Source organism: Natrix helvetica (genome assembly GCF_964273705.1).
Source record: "Natrix helvetica genome assembly, chromosome: W".
Lineage (NCBI taxonomy): Eukaryota > Metazoa > Chordata > Lepidosauria > Squamata > Natricidae > Natrix > Natrix helvetica.
Window position 1 is genome coordinate 82800173 of NC_138555.1, and position 24550 is coordinate 82824722.

At 49.4% G+C, this 24550-nt stretch overlaps 1 protein-coding gene across 2 annotated transcripts; it reads right to left on the reverse strand.

Moving 5' to 3' along the window:
- Positions 1 to 237: 237 nt before the first annotated feature.
- Positions 238 to 12980, reverse strand: NRL (neural retina leucine zipper). 2 transcript variants are annotated; one of them, XM_081968979.1, is made up of 3 exons: positions 12796 to 12980; positions 4278 to 4671; positions 238 to 1633 (listed from the first exon to the last, which is right to left on the reverse strand). In XM_081968979.1, exons 2-3 carry the CDS (start codon positions 4668 to 4670, stop codon positions 1238 to 1240), a joined length of 789 nt encoding a protein of 262 aa, XP_081825105.1. In that variant the 5' UTR covers position 4671; positions 12796 to 12980; the 3' UTR covers positions 238 to 1237. The 2 variants fall into 2 exon arrangements, with proteins under 2 accessions (XP_081825105.1, XP_081825104.1); XM_081968978.1 differs by lacking the exon at positions 12796 to 12980 and adding an exon at positions 9809 to 9952.
- Between the last annotated feature and the right edge of the window lie 11570 nt (positions 12981 to 24550).

Sequence of the window (24550 nt, forward strand, 5' to 3'; positions counted from 1 at the left end):
GGAATTTTCCCCACTTTTTCGACCGGCGGATTTCCGGATTCTTGGAAGAAGCGAGAGAATTTGTATATTGCGGAAAATTTGGCATTTGTTCCCCAAATTTGAAACCACAAGAAGGGCCGTTGGTAAAAGTACTCCGTTTTTTATTTAGACAGGATCTAAAGGGTCTTCTCCTTTTGCAACACAAACATCGCAAAGTCGCACAATTCACACGCTTTTGTTCTCCCCCCCACTCCCACCCCCGGCAACACCGCCCAAAATCCCCCACAAGAGGCCCAAGACAACACCGTCCAATCCCAGTCCTCCGGAGTCCAAGCGAAAACCACAACTCCCAGAATTCTTAGCTCCTCGCTAAGGCATTCTGGGAGCCTAGCTAGGCATCCTGGGAGTTGCCCTGTTCAAATATGGCCGGAGTGGTTTCAAATATTTTATTTCCCCCCTCCCCTACACACACACACACAACTCTCACACCCAAACAGGAAAAAATGTCATGCGTGTTGTTGACAGCCGAATGCCGTTTTTTTTGGGGGGGGGGCGCTCCGGGACCTCACCAATCGTTTGGGGCCTGGCTTTGCCCATACGGCAGCCATTTTGAGAAAGGGCAAAAGTCCCTCCCCTGGCAACTTCCAATATGGCCTCCAGGTTGCTCCAAAAATTAAGGATGCCCATTTTCTTTTGCGAACTCTTTCCGTTTGCAAATTTGGGACGTTAAACTGGGGGCTAGCAGGATCCCTGTATTTTCTAAATCTGCCCTTTTTCGCTCTTCGGCCCAGTTTTGGCTCCGGGGAAGAGACGGCAAGCACCGTTTATTTATTTCCCTCCTTCTGTGCAAGTGCATTTCTCAACACGCCAAAGAGGACCAGCCTTATTTGCATCGTAGACGTCACTAGACTGAGGAATCGGGCCGCAAGGAACCCGGGGGGGGCAAGAGGGGGGGGTTGTAGTTCCCCGGGTGGAAGATGGACCACCGGGCATCACCCTAGCGAAACTACAACACCCAGGAGCCTTTGAGAGGAGCAGCCGGCCCGCTTGCAATCTTCCCCAAGCTATTTCTGCACCTAGATGGGCGAGACTCTTCGCCGCCACCCGGTGGTAGGGAAAAGGGACTACCTGGGAGGGAAACTGGGCTCAGCGTCCCCCTCTGGTGGATTAAAGAGGAGAAGCAGCTTCTCGGCAAGTTTATTTCCCGCACACCGCTCCCAAAAGTTTGATGGAAAATGGAAGGAAGTCCAGAGCGGGCTCATAGAAAAAACTGCACCATGGAGGGCGCCTGAGCTACGGGGGGCTTGGCCCCCTCCCCGCAGTGACCCCCGGCCGCCTCGCTCAGCAGCTTCTGACAGCGGGCTTTGTAGATGTCTCGTTCGTGGACCAAGCGGGCCACCTCCACCCGCAGGGACTCGAGCTGCTGGGCCAGCTGAGATTTCTCGGCCTCCAGGATGTGCCGCTGTTGGACTCGTTTGAAGCGACAGGACTGGGCGTAGCCGCGGTTCTTGAGGGTGCGTCGTTTCTGCTTCAGCCGCTGCACCTCGTCCTTGCCGAAGCCGCGGAGTTGCCGGTTGAGGTCGCGGACCGACATGGAGACCAGCTGGGCATCGGAGAAGCGGTCGGAAAGCCGGGGCAGCTGGAAATGAGGAAGCTGTATCGGGCAAGCAGAGGGAAACAAAAAACGTATTTGGTGAGCAAAGGAGAGTAAACTGACGGCATTACCACACTAAAGGTTCCCCTCGCACATATGTGCTAGTCGTTCCTGACTCTAAGGGGCGGAGCTCATCTCCGTTTCAAAGCCGAAGAGCCAGCGCTGTCCGAAGACATCTCCGGAAGTCGCACGGAACGCTGTTCCCTTCCCACCAAAGGCGGTTCCTATTTTTCTACTTGCATTTTTATATGCTTTCGAACTGCTAGGTTGGCAGAAGCTGGGACGAGTCACTGGAGCTCCCCCCGTTACATGGCGCTGGGGATTCGAACCGCCGAACTGCCGACCTTTCGGATCGACAAGCTCCGCGTCTTAGCCACTGAGCCACTACGTCCCTAGACCACACTAGAGGAGGAGTAAATGGCCGATGGATAACCAAGGCTCAGAACTCTACGTACGACCACAGTTAAGCCCAACGCTTCTGTTGCTAAGTGAAACATTTTTTGGGGAGAATTAAACCCCGTTTTATCACCTTCCTTGCCGCCGTTAAGTGAATCACCGCAGCTGTTTAGATACTGTTAAGTGACTCGGGCTTCCCCACAAACTTTGCTTGTTAGAAGGTCGTTAAAAAGGATTGGCAGGACATTGCGACCATCATAAATACGAGTCATTTGCCAAAATCTCATTTTTTGATTACGTGACCTCAGAGAGGCTGCAACGGTTGTTAAGTGTGAAAAATGGCCGTAAGTCCCTGTTTTTTAGGGCTGTTATAACTTCGAACGAATGGTCGTAAGTCGAGAACTACCTTTACGCGAACTTTCTTTGAATTCAAGCCTGTAACCAAGCCGGAGAAGACCTGGGCCTCCTAATATCTTCAAGACCATCCCGATGTGGTTGGATTACAACTCCCCACACTCCCAGCCACTGGCTGCAGATGGGAGTTGTAGTCCTCCACGTCTAGGAGATACCTGCTCGGGGCACCGAGCATAGTTCTCTCCAGTGGCACTGTGAACGAAATTATTCATATATATATTTTATCGGAATAGAGCTGGAAGGGACCTTGGAGGTCTTCTAGTCCAACCCGCTGCTCAAGCAGGGAACCGTACGCAACTTCAGAAAAATGGTTGCCCAATCTCTTCTTAAAGTCCTCCAGTGACTAGTGGCAAGCTGTTCCACTGATTAATTGTCTTCACTGTTAGGAAGTTTCTGCTTAATTCCAGGTTGCTTCTCTGCTGGATTAGTTTCCGTCCGTTGTTTCTCCTCCTGCCCAATTATTTGCAGAATAATTTGATCCCCTCAAATATTGGAACATTGCTATTATTTTGCCTCTAATTCTTCTTTTCTTTAGAGTAGCCAGGCCCAAATGCTGCCGCCGTTCTTCTTATGTTTTTGCCTTAAATCGTCTTAGTTGCTCTTCTCTGCACTTTTTCCAAAGTCTCAACATCTTTTTTATTTATTTAAATGCAATCCTGGCTACTGAATTTGTGTCATAGAAACCCAGAAAACTGGATTAAGGAAACAACCTCCATGGGGTTCTTTTAATGTTACAATACAATAGTAGTAGAGTTGGAAGGGACCTTGGAGGTCTTCTAGTCCAACCCCCTGCCTAGGCAGGAAACCCTATACCGTTTCAGACAAATGGCTATCCAACATCTTCTTAAAGACTTCCAGTGTTGGGGCATTCACAACATCTGGAGGCAACTTCTGTTCCACTGATGAATTGTTCTAACTAATGTTGGCTCTCTCTTGAATGTTACCTTCCAATCTTAAAAAATTAAGAATATTTTTTTATTCCCCATGAAACATCTAATCTCCCCTTAAAAGGCTCATTTCTTATGCTATAGATTTGTAACAGAGGAACAAGAGTCGGAAGAGACCTTGTAGGTCATCTAGTCCAGCCCCCTGCCCAAGCAGGAGGCCCTACCCCATTTCTGACAGATGGCAGTCCGGTCTCTTCTTGAAAACCTCCAGTATGAGCTTTCTGCCCTGTGCAGTCAGGTGAAAAGCACTCTGCACATGCTCAAAAGCTACGCCTTCCAGAGGGCGCCTGTGGATTATAGCACTCTGGCTCTTTGCACATGGTCAAGAGGCTCTTAATTAGATCCCGTTTGCCAAGACAAATCAAATCCACCTCAAATTCATCCTTCTAGTTTTCTGCAGCTCTGATTCTCCAATATATATGGTCCCCGTCTTACAACGGTTTTGCTTAATGACCGTTGAAAGTTACTTATGCCCGTTTTTCACACTTTCAACCAGTGGTGGTACTCAGCCTGTACGGGCAAACTGGTAGTACACTTATGTGTGACCCACCTCTGCTTACGACCGCTGCAGCGTCCCCTTAAGTGATCCCACTTAGAATCCTTGGCTAACCGACTCGTATTTATGACGGTCGCAGTCTCCGCAGCTCACGCAATCCCCTTTTTCAACCTTCTGACTGGCAAAGTGAATCCAGGAAGCCAGAATTCACTTAACAATCGAGTTGCTAACTGAACGGCAGCGATTCGCGCAGCCCCTGTGGCAAGGAAGGTCGTAAAACGAGACGCAACGGCACTTAACTGAGCAGCAGACAAACTGTGGTCGCAGGTCAAGGACTCGCTGTATTCAATATTTGGTGTCTTTTTGTGTGTGTGTGTGTGTGTAGATTTACCTGTTGCTGCTCCGCGCCAAAGCTCTCCGGCGATCCCAGGAACCCCTGCAGCTGGGGGGTCACGCTGTTTCGAAGACCCCCTTCCGCCGTGGGCACCCCCAAAAAGGCTTCCACCGCTTCCTCCAGCCCCGGCACCATCTGCGTCTCCGGACCGGTGCCGGCGGCCGCCGCCAAAGACTGATGCAACGTTGCCATCCAATAAAGCTCTTCCAAGGAAGACTTGGGGTCGGCTACCTTGTCGAAGGTGGGCGAGGGGGGCACGGAGCTACACGGGGTGGAAGTGACGGAGGAGCTGTTCCCCGGCCGGGCCACCTCCTGCTTCACTTCGAACTTCAGCAGGTCGAAGTCATCCAGGTAATCCAGCGCGATGGGACTGGCAGGTAAGACGCTCATTCTGCGAGAAGGAAAGGAGATAAGGTTGGCGTCAGGTGACGTGTGTCTCACCTGGGGGGGAAGAGATCAGGATTAATGGATTAACTTTGGGGTGGGGAGGGAAGGAAAATAACCAACGGATATTCATAAAAGGGTGGCTCGGCGGCTAAGACGATCAGAAAGCTCGGCGGTTCGAATCCCGAGCACCACTTCACGGAGGGAGCTCCCGTGACTGGTCCCAGCTTCTGCCAACCTAGCCGTTCGAAAGCACGTAAAAATGCCAGTGGAAAAATAGGAACCACCTTTGGTGGGAAGGGAGCAGCGTTCCGTGCGCCTTCGGCGTTGAGTCATGCCGGCCATATGACCACGGAGACGTCTTCGGACAGCGCTGGCTCTTCGGCTTTGATCACAGAGAGGAGCAGCGTCCCCTACAGTCGGGAACGAGTAGCGCATATGTGCGAGGGGAACAGTGGTGGGTTTCAAAAATGTTTAGAACCTCTTCTGTGGGTGTGGCCTGCTTTGTGGGAGTGGCTTGCTGGCCATGTGACCGGGTGGGAGTGGCTTGCCGGCCATGTGACTGGGTGGGCGTGGCCAACTTGTAAAATGTGGTGAAACTCACTTAACAACGCTCTTGCTTAGCAACCAAAATGTTGGCTCAGAAACTCTGGCATTTGAAGCACGCAAGTCTTAAAGCTGTCAAGTTACAAGACCCTTGCACCCCTAACCCTTTAGGAAAAAAAAACTCCAGGGGTGTTCAAAGTTGACAGCTTTAAGACTTGCGGACTTCAACTCCCAGAATTCCTCCTCCAGTCATGTTGGCTCAGGAACTCTGGCACTGAAGTGTGCAAGTTTTAAAGCTGTCAAGTTACAAGACCCTTGCACCCCTAATCCTTTAGGAAAAAAAAACCCAGGGGTGTTCAAAGTTGACAGCTTTAAGACTTGTGGACTTCAACTCCCAGAATTCCTCCTCTCGCTCTTCATCTTGATGATGGGCAGATGGGCGAGGGGGAGGGAGCTGGAACCGGTTCTAAACGGCACGGTAGATTTGTGGAACCTCTTCTATAGAAGAGGTTAGAACTGGCAGGAACCCATCCCTGGAGGGGAATCTTTACCTTTATTCTTTCCATCCAATATCTAGCCTATTTGCTCAGGATGCTGTTTCCCCCCCCCCAAGTTTTTAATTTTCGTTAAAACATTTTACAGCCATATCAAGGCATGATTGAGGTGGGACCTGCGTATCTTACCTTTTAGTACAAATAAAATAATATTCATCGTATTTAGTACAGCTGACACGCTTCTTTCGTTCTGGTACCCCTGTTCCCCCCCCCCCCCAAATAAGAACCAACTGGAAAATAAAGTGATTTTTTTTCAGGGTGCTCCTAACATAACTATTATATATAAATATAAGCTTATATAATATAAGACCCAGTTAAGATCGTCAGCCGGACGGATGGATTTAGTAGCGTATTTCCCAGAAAACAAAGACCTGATCAGAAAATAAAGCCCCCAATGCGTCTTTTGGAGCAAAAATTAAGATAAGTCCCAGTCTTATTTTTGAGGAAACACGGTAAGAGGACACCTATTTTTTGTCGAATTATAATCTTTCACTGTTTAGACAATGTTTCGATATGTTATTTTTGAAATATTGACACTGTGTACTTCATCAATGTTACCATCTTATTATTATTTGGTATATACAAGGTTAGGATACACATGCCAGGAAATAAATAATGAAAAAAAAAGAATCTTTTGCACCAACTGCAGCTAGTCCTCAACTTACAACCGTATGTTGAGAGGCCGTTCAAAGCCCGAAAAGCGGCCCTGGAAAAAGGGATTTATGGCCATGTCTCGCGCTTACGTCCTTGGTAGCCTCCCCCAAGGTCAGGCAATCAAAATTCAGAGGCTTAGCAATATTGGTTCGTATTTACGACCGTCGCCATGTGTCCCCCCTTTTGCGATGCTGTGTGTCCAAAGGTTGTAAAAGGGGGAGGGGAAGCTCGCTGAAGAGATGTCTCACTTAACGGCGGACATTTCGGGGATCCATCGCGGTCGTAAACTGGGGACTACTCGCTCAGGACGGTAAACATAACTTGGGGTAGGTTTTTCACCTCATCCAGCCCCACCAGGAACTTCTAGTACTGCCACTAGAAGGATATTATAAAATTTATCACACCGTTTTATACTAACAAAGAGGATTATGGTACTTGTAATGTAATATTCTTGGGCGGAGACACCAGGAAATCAATCGTTAAGAAGAGGGAATAAATAATAAGTGGCATCCCCGGATTATCCAGAGGAAGTTTGATTTCTTCGGAATCATTTATTAAATGTTTACGCCGCCCAACTCACTACTCCAACGCCATGGAGGTTTTGCGGCGTCGTGCCAACAATCCGGATTTAAACTATAGTTTGAGTCAGACCAGGATACGCAGCCAAGAACCTCCGATCTGTTACGCCAGCGCATAAAAAAAAATCAAATCACCGCTTTGCACTTTATCCGCATCTAATCGCTTGGATTAAAGTCCGAGTACCGGCCATGGAAGTGTGTCCTTCTTAATGTAGATCTTCTACAGCCCAGCAATGTCTATCCTACTGGTGGGGGGGGGAGTTTTGGAAAACTGCAGGGTGATTTTTTTTGCATTTAATCCCGAATCGTCGGGAGATTTTTCTTGGAAAAACCCAAACAAAAAACAGCCAGAATTTCCTATCCTAGCTAGATAATTTTCTTTATTTTTCCCTGGCTAAGCTACTTATTGTCCTTTTTTTTTTAAAAAAAAAGGGAATGGACAGTCACTGGTCCGAGATTCCAGGAAAAAATATATATATTTTGTTCTCTTACATACCGTTTTAAGTCTATATTCCACATAATTCTTCTTCTTCTTTACGTTTGTCATTCTTATACATTTATTATTTCATTTAATAGGTTATAATATACAGTTTGGGTTGCTTTATTTACCATCCCTCCCTTCTCTACTTTCTTCCTCACCTTCCCCTTCCTTCTTCCCTTCCCTTTCTCCTACTCCTACTCTTCCTCTTCCCCTTCCTACCCTCTCATTCTCTTCCTCTCCCTTCCTTCCTCCTCTCCTTCCTTCTTCCCTTCCCTTTCTCCTACTCCTACTCTTCCTCCCCTCTCTCCTTCTTTCTCTCCCTTCCACCCTCTTCTCCTTACCTCTTTCTTCATTCCCTCCTCTTCCTCTCGTTCTCTCCTCCTCTCTCTTTCTTTTCTCCCTCCCTTCTCTACTTCCTTCCTTCCTCATCTCCTTCCCCTTCCTTCTTCCCTTCCCTTTCTTCTACTCCTACTCTTCTTCTCCTTCCTACCCTCTCTCCTTCTCTTCCTCTCCCTTCCTTCCTCCTCTCCTTCCCTTTCCTTCTTCCCTTCCCTTTCTCCTACTCCTACTCTTCCTCTCCCTTCCACCCTCCTCTCCTTCCCCTTTCTTCTTCCCTTCCCTTTCTTCTACTCCTACTCTTCTTCCCCCTCCTACCCTCTCTCCTTCTCTTCCTCTCCCTTCCTTCTCTTCCTCTCCCTTCCTTCCTCCTCTCCTTCCCCTTCCTTCTTCCCTTCCCTTTCTCCTACTCCTACTCTTCCTCTCCCTTCCACCCTCCTCTCCTTACCTCTTTCTTCTTCCCCTCCCTCTTCCTCTCCTCCTCTTGATCAGGGGGCTGGACTAGAAGACCTCTGAGGTCCCTTTCCAGTTCTATTCTATTCTAAATCCCTTGGTGTCTAATTGGCATCCTTGGATTAAAGGAGAGGGGGGTCTGATAAAGAGAAGACCTCCCCCTCCCTTCCATCACTATCTAATATCCTGAAGCAAAGTTTCTCAACTTTCACATCTTGGGGGAAAAGAGGGGGGCTTCAACTCCCAGAATCCCCCACTCCAGCCAGCATGGGGGAATTCTGGGAGTTGAAGTCCTTTCCCCCCCTCCCCTCTTCAAGGTGCGAAATTGAGTTTGAAGATGAGGATGAAATTTGGCCCAAACAGGCTTGTCTTCATCCAAATCCCCAACTTTAACCCCGCAATTCACAGGGGCTGGCACCCTCTGGATGCCGCGCAGCGGCTTGCGCGCATCCTCCGCAGGAAAGCGCTCTCTGGCCGCCTCTTGGCGACGGGATCGCGGAGAGAAAAGAAGAAATGAAAGCGGACGGGGCGGAAAACTTCCTCCCGGGAGAGAGCAAGACGCAAGGCGATCCTCTGCAAAAACAAAAAACAAAAACACCACCACCCCAGACCGGGGAAACGCAAGGGGATCCTTTGCGAAAAACTCAGATCCGGGGAAACGCAAGGCGATCCTTGGCAAAGGGAAGCCGGGGAAACGCAGGGGGATCCTTTGCAAAAACGCCAGACCCGGGGAAACGCAGGGGGATCCTTTCAAAAGAGCCCAGATTCTGGGAAACGCAGGGGGATCCTTTCAAAAGAGCCCAGATCCTGGGAAACGCAGGGGGATCCTTTCAAAAGAACCCAGATCCTGGGAAACGCAGAGGGATCCTTTCAAAAGAACCCAGATCCGGGGAAACGCAGGGGGATCCTTTCAAAAGAGCCCGGATCCTGGGAAACGCAGGGGGATCCTTTCAAAAGAACCCAGATCCTGGAAAACGCAGGGGGATCCTTTCAAAAGAACCCAGATCCGGGGAAACGCAAGGGGATCCTTTCAAAAGAACCCGGATCCGGAGAAACGCAGGAGGATCCTTTCAAAAGAACCCGGATCCGGGGAAAAGCAGGTGGGATTCTTGGCCAAGGGAAGACGGGGAAACCCAAGGCGATCCTTTGCAAAAAAAAAACAACAACACCAAAAACAGATCTGGGGGAAACGCCAGGGGATCCTTGGCAAAGAGAACACGGGGAAACGCCAGGGGATCCTTGGCAAATCCCCCAGATCCGGGGAAACGCAGAGGGATCCTTGGCAAAGAGAACAGGGGGGAAACGCAAGGCGATCCTTTGCCAAAAAGAAAACCTCAGACCCAGGGAAACGCAAGTAGATCCTTGACAAAATCTCAGACCCGGGGAAACTCAGGGGGATCCTTTGCAAAGGGAAACCCCCTCGGGGGGAGGGAATCAACGCAATCCTTTTGCAAAGGGAACCCGGCAGGGAAACGCAAAGCGATCCTTTTGCAAACCACCAGATCTCCCTTTGGGGGGGGGGTTGGAGGAAGAAGAGCCCACCTGCTTGCTTGGTCGTCCATGGGTCTTGTTGCGTTGCTTGCCAGCGTCCGGCCCGGACCGCCCTTGCGCCCTTCTCCCGCCGCCCGCTGGAGCCGCTTCGGGGGGGGGGTGAGGATCCCAAAGAACAGAGCGCAGCCCCCGGGGTTCCCTTTAAACGGCCGGAGGCTGACCTCACCCGCATATATTAGCAGCCAGCCAATGGAGAGGGCGGGATGGAGACGGGGGCGTGGCCAGCATTCACACACGCCCCTCCCCTTTCGCTAACTTTCTCCAAGTTCCTCTTTTGGGGGGGGGGGGCGAGAGAGAGTCACACGCTTCACCCCCACATCAACACCCTTCTCCCAGCCTCCAGCCCCCCCCCCCGCAGGCGTGGGACTACAAAGCCCAGCACTCCCCCCACCCTTGAATCCCTCCATTCTGGCTCGGTTGGCACCCCGGGCACAATGCCAAGGGCACGGCTTGGAAACGGATGAGGTCATGCCATCGCTCGGGGTGTTCCTGAGCATGCATAAAGTGGGGTGCAAAGCTCTCTCTCTCACCCACGCACACGCAGAGCCTCGGCCAGCCTGCCGAAATCCAGAGCGTCCTCGACGGACCTCGATTCGTTTAGCGACCGTTGGAAGTCTGAGGAAACGGGAAACTTAGGATCTCGTTTCGCACTTAATGACCGTGGCGTGCGGAGATCAACAGTCGGAGGCTCGGGCCACTGATTCGCATGTACGACGCTTTGCCGTATCCCGGGGTCTCCTTTGGCGGCCTTCCGACAAGCGAAGCCCGTGAGGGGGAGACGGATTCACTGAACAACCGTCGGACGAATTTAACACAAGCGGCAATTCACTTAACAACCGTGGGGAGAAAGGTCGTAAAAACGAGGCTTCACAGAATGTTTTTCTGAGCAGCAAAAATTGGGGGTTGAATTGTGGGTCGTAAGTCGATCTATCTATCTATCTATCTATCTATCTATCTATCTATCTATCTATCTATCTATCTCTATCCGCATCTATCTATCTATCTATCTATCTATCTATCTATCTATCTATCATCTATCTATCTCTATTTATCTATCTATCTATCTATCTATCTATCTATCTATCTATCTATCTATCTATCTATCTATCTATCTATCTATCTCTATCCGCATCTATCTATCTATCTATCTATCTATCTATCTATCTATCTATCATCTATCTATATCTATCTATCTATCTATCTATCTATCTATCTATCTATCTATCTATCTATCTATCTATCTATCTATCTATCTATTTGTGTTATGGCTAGCTGATGAGAGCTAAATAGCTTGAAATAGATCTATACTAGTCTCCCTTTATTTATTTATCAGCACAAACACAACATTATATATATATATTTGTTTGAAAGTGGAGTGGAAGGAAAAAGAACCACTTTGGACGGGCTCAGGAGCTAGATCTCTTCAGTGTGAGATAAAAGCACTCTAAACATGCTCAGAAGTTATTTATCTGCCTAGCAACAGCCAAGGAGATTCTTCTGTAGGGAAACAGCACTCTGTGTATGCTCAGAATTAACGTTCGGTGCAAACGGAAGGAAAAAGAAGCACTTTGGACGGGCACCGAAACTAGAACCCTTGAGTGTGAGAAAAAAGGCACTCTCAACATGCTCAGAGGTTATCTGTCCATCTAAAATAGCCAGAGAACATTTCTCCGTAGGAAAACGGCACTCTGTGTATGCCCAGAATTCGCTTTCTGTGCGAATGGGAAGAAGAAGGAGAAGAAGGAGGTGGGGGGAAACACTTTGGACATGCTCAGAAGCTAGACTTCATGAGCAACAACAGCAAAAAAAAAAGAGGCACTCTAGACATGCTCAGAAATCGTTGGCTTTTTCAGCCACCATCGGACAAGGGGAGGGCGAAAGCACTCTGTACATGCCCAGAAACCAAAACCCCTCGAAGTTTTTTATGCCGTTGGTCCAGAGAGGCTATTCAGCGCTGGGACGCCAGGCATACGGGTTCAAATCCCTGAGAAGGAGGCTGAACTCGCACCCGCTTCCCCGCGAAGGTGTAAAAGCCGGGGCAGGCCGATGGGAAATAGGTTCTATGGGGCAGAAGAGATGTCCCTGGTTGGGACCCCAGGCCGGCGGAGGGTTGCCATGGCACCTGGGCCAGCCCGCCCCTCCGCTAATACCCAGCCCCACACGGGCACAAAGGGCCAGCTCAGCGTTGCTAACCCATCCTGACAGGGGATTCTTTGCCTATTCAGTTGGACATCAGCCTGTCATCGGCCCTCACCCCACCGTCCGCCCCCACCCCCAACCCCAGGCGTGACCTCCCCACCTGACCCGGCCGTGTTGTTAAGCCCCCCGAACGAAAGAAAAGCAAGGGGGGGAAAAATATCCACCCTCCGCAAAAAGAAGCTCTCTCTTTCCCCCAAACTGCTTATTTCCTCTTGAGGACTAGCTGCTTGGCGAGCAGAGTTCAAAGGAAGTTAGGTGTTGTTAAGCCCCCCCCCAAATGAAAGAAAGCAAGAAAAATCCACCCTCCACAAAAAAACTGACCCCCTTCCCAGCTCTTTCTTTTCCAAGAGCTGCAATTTGGGTGCTTATTTCTTCTTGAGGACTAGCTGCTTGGCGAGCAGAGTTGCCAAGAAGTGAGGCAGAAGTTAGGTGTTGTTAAGCCCCCTGAATGAAAGAAAAGTAAGCAAAATCCACCCTCCGCAAAAAATTTTACAAAAACGCCCTCCCCTTCTAGGCTCTATCTCCCCCAATCTGCAATTCGGGTGCATTTTTCGACTTGAGGACTAGCTGCTTGGCTTAGCAGAGTTCCCAGAAAGCTAGGCCGAAATGCAGCGAGCAGCTTTTTTGGCTGTGGGATGGAGACGGAACGAAAGCGGCTTTTTAAAGAGCTTTCTAGCAGGGGGGGGGGGAATGTGACTTAGGAGCCGGTGTCACACTTAACGACCATCGTAACATCCCCTGATCAAAATTCAGACGCTGGGCAACTGGCATGTACTTACGTCGGTTGCAGCCTTGTAGAGTCCCGCGTTTCCTTCTTTTTGGGGGGATCTGCTGAGTAAGGTGAAGCTGGATTCGTTTAACAACCGTGCGACTCACTTAACGACTGCGGGGCTTCGTTTCACCATCGTGGCGACGGAACCAAACTCCTTGCCCGGCGACGGACACCTGGGTCGTAAATCGAGGACTACCCTTGGGTCTGTAAAAAAATAATCATAATTCAAAAAAATCACTGGTTAAGCAAGAGTGCAAGAGCGCCGCGAATGCAACGCTCAACCTGTTGAATTTCAGCCTGATGCTCCTAAAGCCAGCAATGGGGGGGGGGGGGGGATACAATTGATTTGGTTGGATTTTAATCAGCAGAGGCCGAATAAATCCAATTTTCCAAGCTTTCTCCCCCTCCGTCCTGCCCCGGGTTGCAATTGGTAGGAGAGAGAGAGAGAGAGAGGGGCCAGGCTGAAATCCAATGTGGCAAGCGGATCGTTCAACAGGTCAAGCCAATGCCAACAACGCCGCTCCAAGGCTAATTAAATCCCAAAGAGTGTCTGAAATGATCATTTTAGCAGGAATTTTCCTATTAAGCCGCGAATTGGCCTGCCGGTACTTAAAAAAGCCCTCTGATTTAGCAGCTTTCAACCAGATGTCTTTATTAAATAAAATCCCGGCTCTATTAATCCCTTTAAATTATACTCTCCGCTTAATTGGCCCAGCTTTCTTTCCTCCCCCCCCCAACGCCTCCCGACCTCAATGACCCATATTTTAACTTCATTTTAATCCTAATCTGGAGGTCTAAAACTGCATTTAATGGATTCCCGGCTCAGCCGTGGCCTGGAGCGTTGCTAAATCTTGATCCCGGCAAATAAACAGACGGATTAGCGAGGTGGGGAAGACTTTTTAATGGGATCCGGGGAGAGTGGGGGGGCAGCAGACGTCCGGGGGGGGTGAGTGGGGGGGTTTCTCTCCCTCTGGATCCTTGGCAGGGGGAGTGGGCTGTGGGGGGGGGGCAAGACCTTTTAAAAGCCTGCTGGTCAGCCCCGCTTCGGGTTCAACGTTCCTCGCAGACGTTTCGGGACCCAGCTAGGGAATGTTATCAGGGCGTAGAAGAGAGGGGGGTTTGGGAGGGAGGAGGAGGAGGAGAGCTGTGGGGTCCTGGGTGCTCTTTGCGCTTGGTGGGTTTCTTGCAGACGTTTCGTGACCCAACTAGGTAGTATCATCAGTGCTAGAAGGGAGTGGGGTTTGTGGAGTAGAGGAGGAGGGGAGGAGGAGGAAGAGCAAAAGGTGGAGGAGAAGGGAAGGAGGAGGAGGGAGAGAGGAGGGGGAGGACTGCGGGGTCCTTGGTGCTCTCTCCGCTTGTTTCATGACCCAACTATGTTACATTATCTGTGTTAGAAGGGTGTGGAAGAGGAGGAGGAAGAGGAGGAGGAGGAGGAGGAGGGATGGAGAAGGAGAAGAAATTGAGGAGAAGAGATGGAGAAGGAGGAAGATTATGGGGTCCTTGGTGATCTCTGAACTGGGGGGTTTTCTTGCAGATGTTTAATGACCCAACTATGGAACATTATCAGTGTTATAAGGGGGAGGAGGAGGAGGAGGAGGAGGAGGAGGAGGAGGAGGAGGAGGAGGAGGAGGAGGAGGAGGAGGATGGAGAAGGAGAAGAGATGGAGAAGGAGGAAGATTATGGGGTCCTTGATGATCTCTGAACTTAGTGGTTTTCTTGCAGACGTTTCACGACCCAACTATGGAACATTATCAGTGTTAGAAAGGAGAGGAGGAGGAAGAGGAGGAGGAGGAAGAGGAGAACAATGACTGTGGGGCCCTTGGTCCTCTCTGTGCTTGGTTTTCTTGCAGACGTTTCATGACCCAACTATGGAACATTATCAGAAGAGAGGAGGAGGAGGAAGAGGACTGTGGGGCCCTTTCATTAGCCAACTAGGCAACATCCTCAACGAACTGATGACGTTACCTAGTTTGCTGACGAAACGTCTGCAAGAAAACCACCGAGCAGCACCAAGGGTTTCCCGTAGACGAGGATTCTCCAACTCGGAGCTGTTTAAGAACTTCAACCACCGAGGCTCGCGTGACACCCCGCGCCCCTAAAAACTATGATTTAAGCGAGGGGCCTAGCAAGAACTGAATGCCGGGCTTAATCACTGGATTTCCATCGTTTTTAACACGCACGCACACCCCGGGATCAAACTTTCTGCCCTGCAAAAGGGGTGGCAAAAGGAGAAACAGTCCAAATTTAGGCAAGGCTTCAATTTGGGCCTTGGGTTGAAAAACGGGGTGGGGGGGGTTGGCGCTCAGGGGTGGTATTCACTTACTTTCCCTACCAGTTCGCAAATGTGAGCGCACGGCCTTCCTCGTGCGCTTTGGCCGCGCGTGGGGCTTGCACGCATGCGCGCGACTCAGAGCTGGCATTCAGCCGGTTCGGATCAGTTTCTGGCCGAACCAGTAGCGGAAATCGCGGACTCAATTTCGTCCTGTTTTACAGACTGTTGGTTTTTCCCGAGCAAAGCGCAGGCGGCGAAGGCCATTTGCGTAGGGAACGTGAGTAAAAACTACGCCCGGTGCAGCTTGGAAACGTAGCTAAGTAGGACGTCACAGGGGCAGGTGGACACAGGTCACGATTTCGACTACCGGTTGAACTGATCCGAACCGATCCGAACCGGCTGAATACCAGCTGCACCGAAGGGGAACAAAATGGCTGTTTTTCAGCCTCAGTTTCCCCAAAGAGAAATGTGGGAGTTTGTATCCCGAGTGCCCACGATTGGGAGAATTCGAACGGGATTCCCCCATTACCGCCGTACGGGCGTTCCTTTGCTTACAAACCGTTTCACTGAGCGACCGTTACAACGGGCGGCCTAACATAATGTGCCTCGCAGGACCGTTTCCCCACAGTTACGACCGTCAAAAGTGACGGGATCGAAAATCCGGACGCTTGGCCACTGCCTCCTATTTACGACGGTGGGGGGGGGCTGGGGGGTCACGCGATCCCCCTTTTGCGACCGTCAGATCAGATCGGGCGGCTCACTTAACGACGGGAGGGATTCGCTCAACAGCCATGGCGAGGGAGGTGGCCAAATCGGGCGAAGCCGCATCGAACAACCGTCTCGCTTAGCAACGAGCGATGGGGTCGTAAATCGAGGAGTAGCTACATCACCCATCTGGATATTTAGTCGTTTATAAAGCAGGCGGCACTGTTCGTTGTTTGCTTTTCACCTGCCCCGGGGACTTTTGTCGGCTCGGATTCTCCCCGTAGAAGGCCTGTTGGGGGTAATCCGGGGGGGGGTGTGTGGCTGCTTGGGACCCCCACCCGCAGGGGCACAAAAGGAGGGCCCTGAATCCTTCTGGCATCCTTAACCGTTCGTTTGAACGGGACGATTGGGAGAACCATCCAGAAAGCCATGTTTCTGCCTGTCGGCGGCTGTCACTCACAACCCGTCACCATCCAGGGAAGTGCTGGAAACAGACCGGACCGCGTGAGAATTGAAAAGCTCGAAACAGAGCAAAGAGGGGAATTATCCAGAAAGCGACTGTACGGTGGTTGTTGTTGTTTTTTTTTTAAAGAGGATGGATGGATGGATGGAACTGGACTACAAAATCCAGCATCCCCCCCCCAAGGCAGCCAAGCCTCCAAGGGGTTTGGGATGGCTAGGAAAAAGTTACTTTGGGGGGGGGGGGGGAATAAAAGCCAGATTGCAATTGATTTAATCAGCCAGATTCTTAACAGAGGAATTCTATTTTCACAGTTTGCTTAGCGCTTCCGCGGAGGGCGAGGCGAACGCGACACTTTTCGGGTGTTAATGGACCCAAGTGCGCAACAACTTCGCAAAACGCTTCGTCAAAAAGCGAACTCGTGTTTTTATCTTTTTTTTTTTCTTCTTCTTCTTTTCCTCGGCAGATTGAAACCTGGAATGGTGGCGGATTTCAGCTCCAAAGGAGGTGAGATCGGAGCCTTTTGTTTTCCCTTCGGAGAATGATTTTTATTCACCCAAGTGAAATTTCTGAAATTTTTTTCAGGATTAATCAAAGAGAGAAGCAACCTGGAATTAGGGAGAAATTACCCGACAGTCAGAACAATGAACCAGTGGAACGACTTGCCACCAGAAATTGTGAAGGCTCCAACGCTGGAAGTTTTTAAGAAGATGCTGGATAACCATTGGTCGGTAGTATGAATAGTCCTCTACATATGATCACCATTGAGTCCAAAATATACGTCGCTAAGTGAGCTGCGCTTCCTTTTACAACCTTTCTGGCCACAAGGTGTTACGTGACATCCCCCCACATTGTCGTTAAGTGAATCTGGCTTCCCCACTGCTCAGAAGGGGCTCACATGACACACACAGACACCTGGGACACTGCAACCGTCATAAATGCGAGTCAGGAGCCAAGCGTCCGAATTTTCGTGACCACGGGGGATGCCAGGACAGTCGTCAGTGTGAAACAAACGGTCCTCGGTCCCTTTTCTCGGTGCCGTCGAAAACTTTGAACGGTCGCTAAATGAAGCTGTCGGAAGTTGAGGACTTCCCATGTAGGGTGTCCTGCTTCAGGAGCGGGTTGGCCTAGCGGATCTTCCCTGCGGCTACTTTTCACGGCTTAAGGTGAAGGTAAAAGTTTCCCCCGCGCGTATGTCCTAGTCGTTCCTGACTCTAGGAGGCGGTGCTCATCTCCGTTTCAAAGCCGAAGAGCCAGCGCTGCCTGAAGACGTCTCTGTGGCCATGTGGCCGGCGTGACTCAACGCCAAAGGTGCACGGAACGCTGTTCCCTTCCCACCAAAGGTGGTTCCTGTTTTTCTACTCGCATTTTTTACGTGCTTTCGAACTGCTAGGTTGGCAGAAGCTGGGACGAGTAACGGGAGCTCCCTCGGTTATGCGGCGCTAGGGATTCGAACCGCTGAACTGCCGACCTTTCTGATCGACAAGCTCAGCATCTTAGCCACTAAGCAGGAGGATAGAAGGATTTATATCCCTACAAGTCCTCTGGTCATTAGTCCTCTCTCTGAGAGTCATTGAGGCCACTCAGAGGTTGATCACTCCATTACGCGGCACTCGGGATTCGAACCACCAAACTGCCTGGAAACTGACCCCAAAACAGCCTGCAAAACAGCCTGGAAACAGCTCAAAAACAGCCTGAAACAGCCCATAAAAAAGCCAGAAAACAGCCCAAACAACAGCCCAAAAACATCCTGGAAATGCCCCCCCAAATCAGCTGGAAACCACCCAAAAAAATGGCCCCAAAAACAAGCCAAATATGGTCTGGAAACGGTGCAAAAACAGCCTGGAAACAACCCAAAAAAACAGCCAGAAAACGGACCAAAAACGGCCTGAAAACACCCCAAAAAACACCCCAAAAATGGCCTGGAAAATGGCCTCAAAACAGCCTGAAAACAGCTGGGAAACGGCCTGAAAACAGCCCAAAAAACAGCTGGAAAAAGACCCCAAAACGGCCTGGAAAATGGCATAAAACCGGCCTGTTTTTTTGCCGTTTTGTTTTGGTGGTTTTTTTTTTTTTTTTTTTTTTGCCATTTTCTGGAGCTCCGGTGCCAGCAAAGCCCAGCTTGCTGGCGCATAAAAACACCCCCAAATCGGCCTGTTTTTTACTGTTTTTCAGGCCGTTTTCAGGTTATTTTGTAGCCTTCCGGCACCCGCAAAGACCAGCTGGCCAGAAACCAGAAGAGCAGCTGGCCGATGGTGCATTTGCCCACCGAGAGGGTTCTGCATGCCACCTCTGGCACACCTACCCTTCTATATAGGGTCTCCTGTATAGGGTCTCCTGCGTGAGAGCGGGGTTGGACTAGAAGACCTCTGAGGCCCCTTCCAGCTCTGTTCTGATTGACTGAGTCTCAACATCCCTGTAGAATTTCCAATCTCTGTCCTGGAATCAATTAAAATTTGTCCAGGAGGAGGAGGAGGAGGGGAAAAACACAGAAAGAGAAAGAAGGGTAGGAGTGGAGGGAGAGAAGGAGATAAGAAAGCAATTAAAAGGAAGGACTCCTGATCTCTTAGGGCGAGGAGACTAATTTGATTATTTTTTTCCCCCCTTTTTATAAGGTCTCCGTGTTTACTCAGAAGTCCCAAAGAGTTGAACCAAGGCGCAAAGCTTTGGGTCAAAGTTTCTTCCAGCCGGGGTTTTTATTATTATTTTATTTTCCTTGTTTCAAGATCACGGCCAGCCAATCCTTGATCTCCACCCAGTGAAAGCTGGAAGGTGGTGGAGGAATCGAGCGAGGGGGTGGGTGGGTGTTTGTGCAAATGGACCTTACTATCCTGCTGGCAGCAAGAGATTTTTTTTTTAAATGCGGCGGGGGGGGGGGGGAATATCAATCAGAATAGAGCTGGAAGGGACCTTGGAGGTCATCTAGTCCAACCCCCTCCCAAGCAGGGGACCCTACACCGTTTATTAGCAGAGTAACAGAATAACGGAGTTGCAAAGGACCTCGTGGTCATCTAGACCAACCCCCCCCCCACCCAAGCAGGAGGCCCTACACCCGTGATGGCGTACCTATGGCATGGGTGCCAGAGGTGGCATGCAGAGCCCCCTCTGTGGGCACAGATGCTCCGTCGCCAACTGCTCTTCTGGTTTAAAAAACAGGCCGTTTTTCAGGCCGCTTTCAAGCCCTTTTTTGGGTCGTTTTCAGGTTGTTTTGGGGGCTGTTTTCAGCCCCCTGGAAAACTGCTGTGTCCTTGACTTGCTACCTGTCCTAAGTCCTTGATTTAAGACCGGCCGCAAGTCCTCGACTTACGATTGACAGCCGGCAACAGCTCAGCCGTGCCTGATTGGCTAAGGCGGGGCTGGCTAAGCACGGGCTGTTGCCATTGGTCGCCCTGCTTGACAGCTCCGGTAGACATAGCTGTCACGCAGGGCGAGGTGCTGAATCTTGTATATCTGTTGTCCGGTTCTGTTAAAATAAACGCTGTTCTAATTACTTCAGCCGTCCCGCGTCTAATCCATCAGTCCAGGATTTAATAAAAAAGGCCTGAAAAATGGCTTGAAAACAGCCCCAAAATGGCCTGAAAACAGCCCAAAAAAGGCCTGAAAAACAACCTGAAAATGGCCTGAAAAAGGTCTGAAAAACAGGCTGAAAGCCGCCTGAAAACCAGTCTGAAAACTGCCCCCAAAGCAGCCCAAAAATAGCCTGAAAACAGCCTGATAAAGGCCTGAAAAACAACATGAAAACAGCCCAAAAAACAGCCAGAAAACAGCCCAAACAATGGCCTGAAAAAGCTTCAAAATAAGGCCTGAAAAACAACCCGAAAACAGCCTGAAAAAGGTCTTAAAAACAGGCTGAAAACCGACCAAAAACAAGTCTGAAAACTGCCTCCAAAACAGGCCCAAAACAGCCTGAAAACAGCCCATAAACAGCCTGGAAACAGCCCCAAAATGACTTGAAAAACAACCTGAAAACAGCTCCAAAACCAGCCAGAAAACAGCCCCCCAAAAGGCCTGGAAAACAACCTGAAAATGGCCTGGAAAAGATCTGGAAAACAACTTGAAAACAGCTCAAAAACAGTCAGAAAACAGCCCAAAAATGGCATGAAAACAGCCCAAAAAACCATCTAAAAACAGCCTGAAAATGGCCTGAAAAGAGCCAGAAAATGGCCTGAAAAACAACCTGAAGACAGCTCAAAAACAGTCAGAAAACAGCCCAAAAATGGCCTGAAAATCTGAAAACAGCCCAAAAACCAGCCAGAAAACAGCCCCCAAAAGGCCTGGAAAAGGTCTGAAAAACAGCCTGAAAACAGCCCCAAAATGGCCTGAAAACAGCCTGACAAAGGCTTGAAAGCACCCCCAATATGGCCTGAAAACAGCCTGAAAAAGGCCTGGAAAACAACCTGAAAACAGCCCAGAAATGGCCTGGAAAACAACCTAAAAACGGCACGAAAAAAGTCTGAAAAACAGGCTGAAAACTGCCCCCCAAACAGGCCAAAAACAGCCTGAAAATGGCCCCAAAGGGCCTGAAAAACAACCTGAAAACAGCCCAAAAAACAGCCTGAAAACGCCCCCCGAAACAGCCAATAAACCACCATGCACGCACTGGCCAGACGGCCTTCCGGTTTCTGGCACTGCGGCCCGTGTGCATGCACACGCATGGACGCCCGTTCCAGTTTGGGCACTCGGTGCCAAAAAGGCTTGCCCTCACGGAACTACGGCTTTCCCATTTCACCTGCAAAGCTCCCAACCAACCACTAGATGGCTTGAGGAAAATGGAGGGAAACGCTCTTTGCCGACATCTAGTGGCCATCTCGAGGTCTGCAAGTCCCAGATCCGATGAAGTTATGCCCAGTTGGACTGGGGTGGCATGGCTTGGTTCCCAGGTCTCCTTCTTAGCTCCTGGTCCTTCTCCATTAGAAGGGAGTGGGGTTGGTGGAGTAGAGGAGAAGCAGAAGGGGAGGAGGAAGAAGAGGAGGAGGTAGGAGAAGGAGGAGGGTGCCAGTATGGTCCTTGGTGCTCTCTGAGCTCGGTTATTTTCTTCCAGACGTTTCATGACCGAAATAGGAACCATCATCAGTGCTAGAAGGGGGGAGGAGGAGGACTGTGGGATCCTTGGTGCTCTCTGAATCTGATTACTTTCTTGCAGACGTTTCGTGACCCAGCTAGGTAACATTATCAGTGCTCGAAAGGAGTGTGGGAGGAGGAGGAGGATTGTGGGGTCCTTGGTGCTCCCTGAGCTCGGTGGTTTCCTTGCAGATGTTTCGTGACCTAATGAGGGAAGATCATCAGTGCTCGTTAGGTTCCTCACTTTTTAGACCGCTTCAGGAGACTGGAGCATCCACACAAACTCCAGATCCCATGTCTCCCCCCCATCCCCCTCCTCCGCATCCCATCATCCTGGGCCCTGGGACACCCCTGATCTTGACACCTCTAAACCCCGCAAGACTCTTTTTTCGCAGATCCAGCCGTTAAATGACAAGAGTGAAATTGTTACCTCCGGGGATTTGGGCCCATCCCCCAAGGGAAATTGAATTCATCCTTCTGTTAGACACATGGATAGGATATAGAATATAGAATATAGAATATAGAACATAGAACATAGAACATAGAATATAGAATATAGAATATAGAATATAGACTATTGGAATGGAATGGAATGGAATGGAATGGAATGGAATAGAATAGAATAGAATAGAATAGAATAGAATAGAGTAGAGTAGAGTAGAGTAGAGTAGAATAGAATAGAAAAGAATATAGGAATATAGGAATATAGGAATATAGGAATATAGGAATATAGGAATAGAATAGAATATAGGAATAGAATATAGGAATAGAATAGAATAGAATATAGGAATATAGGAATAGAATAGAATATAGGAATAGAATAGAATAGAGGAATACAGGAATATAGGAATAGAATAGAATAAAATATAGGAATATAGGAATAGAATAGAATATAGGAATAGAATAGAATAGAATAGAATATAGGAATATAGGAATATAGGAATATAGGAATAGAATAGAATAGAATATAGGAATACAGGAATACAGGAATACAGGAATACAGGAATACAGGAATACAGGAATAGAATAGAATAGAATAGAATAGAATAGAATAGAATAGAATAGAATAGAGGAATATAGGAATAGAATTGAATATAGGAATACAGGAATACAGGAATACAGGAATAGAATAGAATAGAATAGAATAGAGGAATATAGGAATAGAATAGAATAGAATATAGGAACACAGGAATACAGGAATACAGGAATACAGGAATACAGGAATAGAATAGAATAGAATAGAATAGAATAGAATAGAATAGAATAGAATAAAATAGAATAGAATAGAATAGAATTCTTTATTGGCCAAGTGTGATTGGACACACAAGGAATTTGTCTTTGGTGCCTAAGCTCTTAGTGTGCATAAAAGGACAAGATACATTCGTCCATAATCATTAGGTACAACACTTAATGATAATCCTAGGATACAAATAAACAATCAATATCCATATCCATCGTAAGGATACAAGCAGCGAAGTCCCAGTGTGATGGGTGATGGGAACGATGAGAAGACTAGTAGTAATAGCAATGCAGCCTCAGTGAATGGTTTGACAGTGGGGAGGGGATTATTTGTTTAGCAGAGTGATGGCGCTCGGGGGGGGGGGGGAAACTGTCTTTGTGTCTCAGTTGTCTTGGTGTGCAGTGCTCTATAGCGTCGTTTTGAGGGTAGGAGTTGAAACAATTGATGTCCAGGGTTCGAGGGGTCTGTAAGTATTTTCACGGCCCTCTGTTTGACTTGTGCAGCGTCCAGGTCCTCGACGGAAGGCAGGTTGGCCGTAATTGTTTTTTCTTTCTTTCTGCAATTCTGATTCTCCTCTGAAGTCCCTGCCTGTCTTGTTGGATTGCAGAGCCAAACCAGACAGTTACGGAGGGGAAGATGAACAGACTCCATCGTTCCTCGGTAGAATCTCACTAAATGTCTCTCTCTTTTACCCCCCCCCTCTCTCCACACCCCTTAATCTGTTTGTTTGTGCCAGGGATCAGAAACGGGGTGGGGTGGGGCCGTCAGGAGAGAGAGAAGAGGGAGCAAATCGGCTTGGGTTCAAAGCTCATTAAAAGTGTCACTTGCCACAAGATTAGGCAGAAGACAGAATGGATTTAGGCACCTGGCGGCTGGGTGTTAATTTTGGGCGGGGTCCCGAGGAGCGGAGGGTGGGGTGGGGTGTCCCCAGTCCCAGAGACAGAGAGCTAGGATCTCTGCCCCTGGCCATCTGGTCAAGGATGGGGTGGGGGTGTCATTTCGCACCCCCCCTTTTTTTTCCCCTACCCCTGATGCTTTCTTCCAGGTGACCATTACGCTTTAATCGGCTTATAACCGGCTCAGATATTTTTATGGCCCATTTATCAGGTGTCGTTCCACCTCTGCTCCTTCTTGGCACCTGAAAAGCAGGCAGGGGGGGGAGCGGGGAGAGGGGCAGGGAGGGGGGAGGAGGAAGCCACGCGGATTTGCCGAGTTGCAGACTCTCCCAGCCGGGGTCTGTCTATCTCTCGATGGGTTAGGTGGCCTTAATTTGGGGGTAGGAATGCCAAAATGAAACGCTGCCTAGCCTGGTGAAATAAACAGGGAGATTGAAAAGATAGGGATTGAGAGAGCCCAAACAGGGCTGCGATATTCTCGATGGCCACTAGAGGGCAGCAAGGAGGCACAAAGGGGTATTGTTGCCCCCTACTGGACATGTAAGGGAATTGCAGGTCACTTGAGGAACGGAGGCCCAGATACGCTGCGGCAATGTTTCTTAGCCTGAGGCCCTTTAAGATGGGAGGACTTCAACTCCCAGAAGATGGGAGGACTTCGGCTCCACAGAAGATGGGAGGACTTCGGCTCCCGGAAGATGGGAGGACTTCGGCTCCCGGAAGATGGGAGGACTTCAGCTCCCGGAAGATGGGAGGACTTCGGCTCCCGGAAGATGGGAGGACTTCCCAGAATTCCCCAGCCAGCATGGGAGGTAGCGACCTCGGCCACTTAAGATGGTAGATGTCAACTCCCAGAATTCCTCAGCCAGCATTGCAGCCTGGTGGCTAAGAAACCTTCCCCATTGGCCAGATCAAGAGTAGAAGGTGGGATTTGACGCCCGTAGCCAATCAGCGTTTGAGAAAAACATTCTATATTGACAAGAATTGCTTGACCCGTCGAGGTCTGGAAGTTGTCTGGGTTTAAATATTTTCATGCCTAAGGCTTGATTAAGGGGAAAAAATTAATTATTATTATTAATTCATGATTAAGGGAAGCAAACCACAAGCAAGGTTTATGTTGGATGCATTCAC

Bases quoted from the DNA above. Each gene is read 5' to 3' on its own strand.
- NRL (XM_081968978.1), bottom strand. From the start codon at position 9,828: ATGGACGACCAAGCAAGCAG. The intron at 4,672-9,808 runs GTGGGCTCTTCT...TCCTTCTCGCAG, and splicing joins ATGGACGACCAAGCAAGCAG to AATGAGCGTCTTACCTGCCA. The intron at 1,634-4,277 runs GTAAATCTACAC...TGCCCGATACAG, and splicing joins TTGGCGCGGAGCAGCAACAG to CTTCCTCATTTCCAGCTGCC.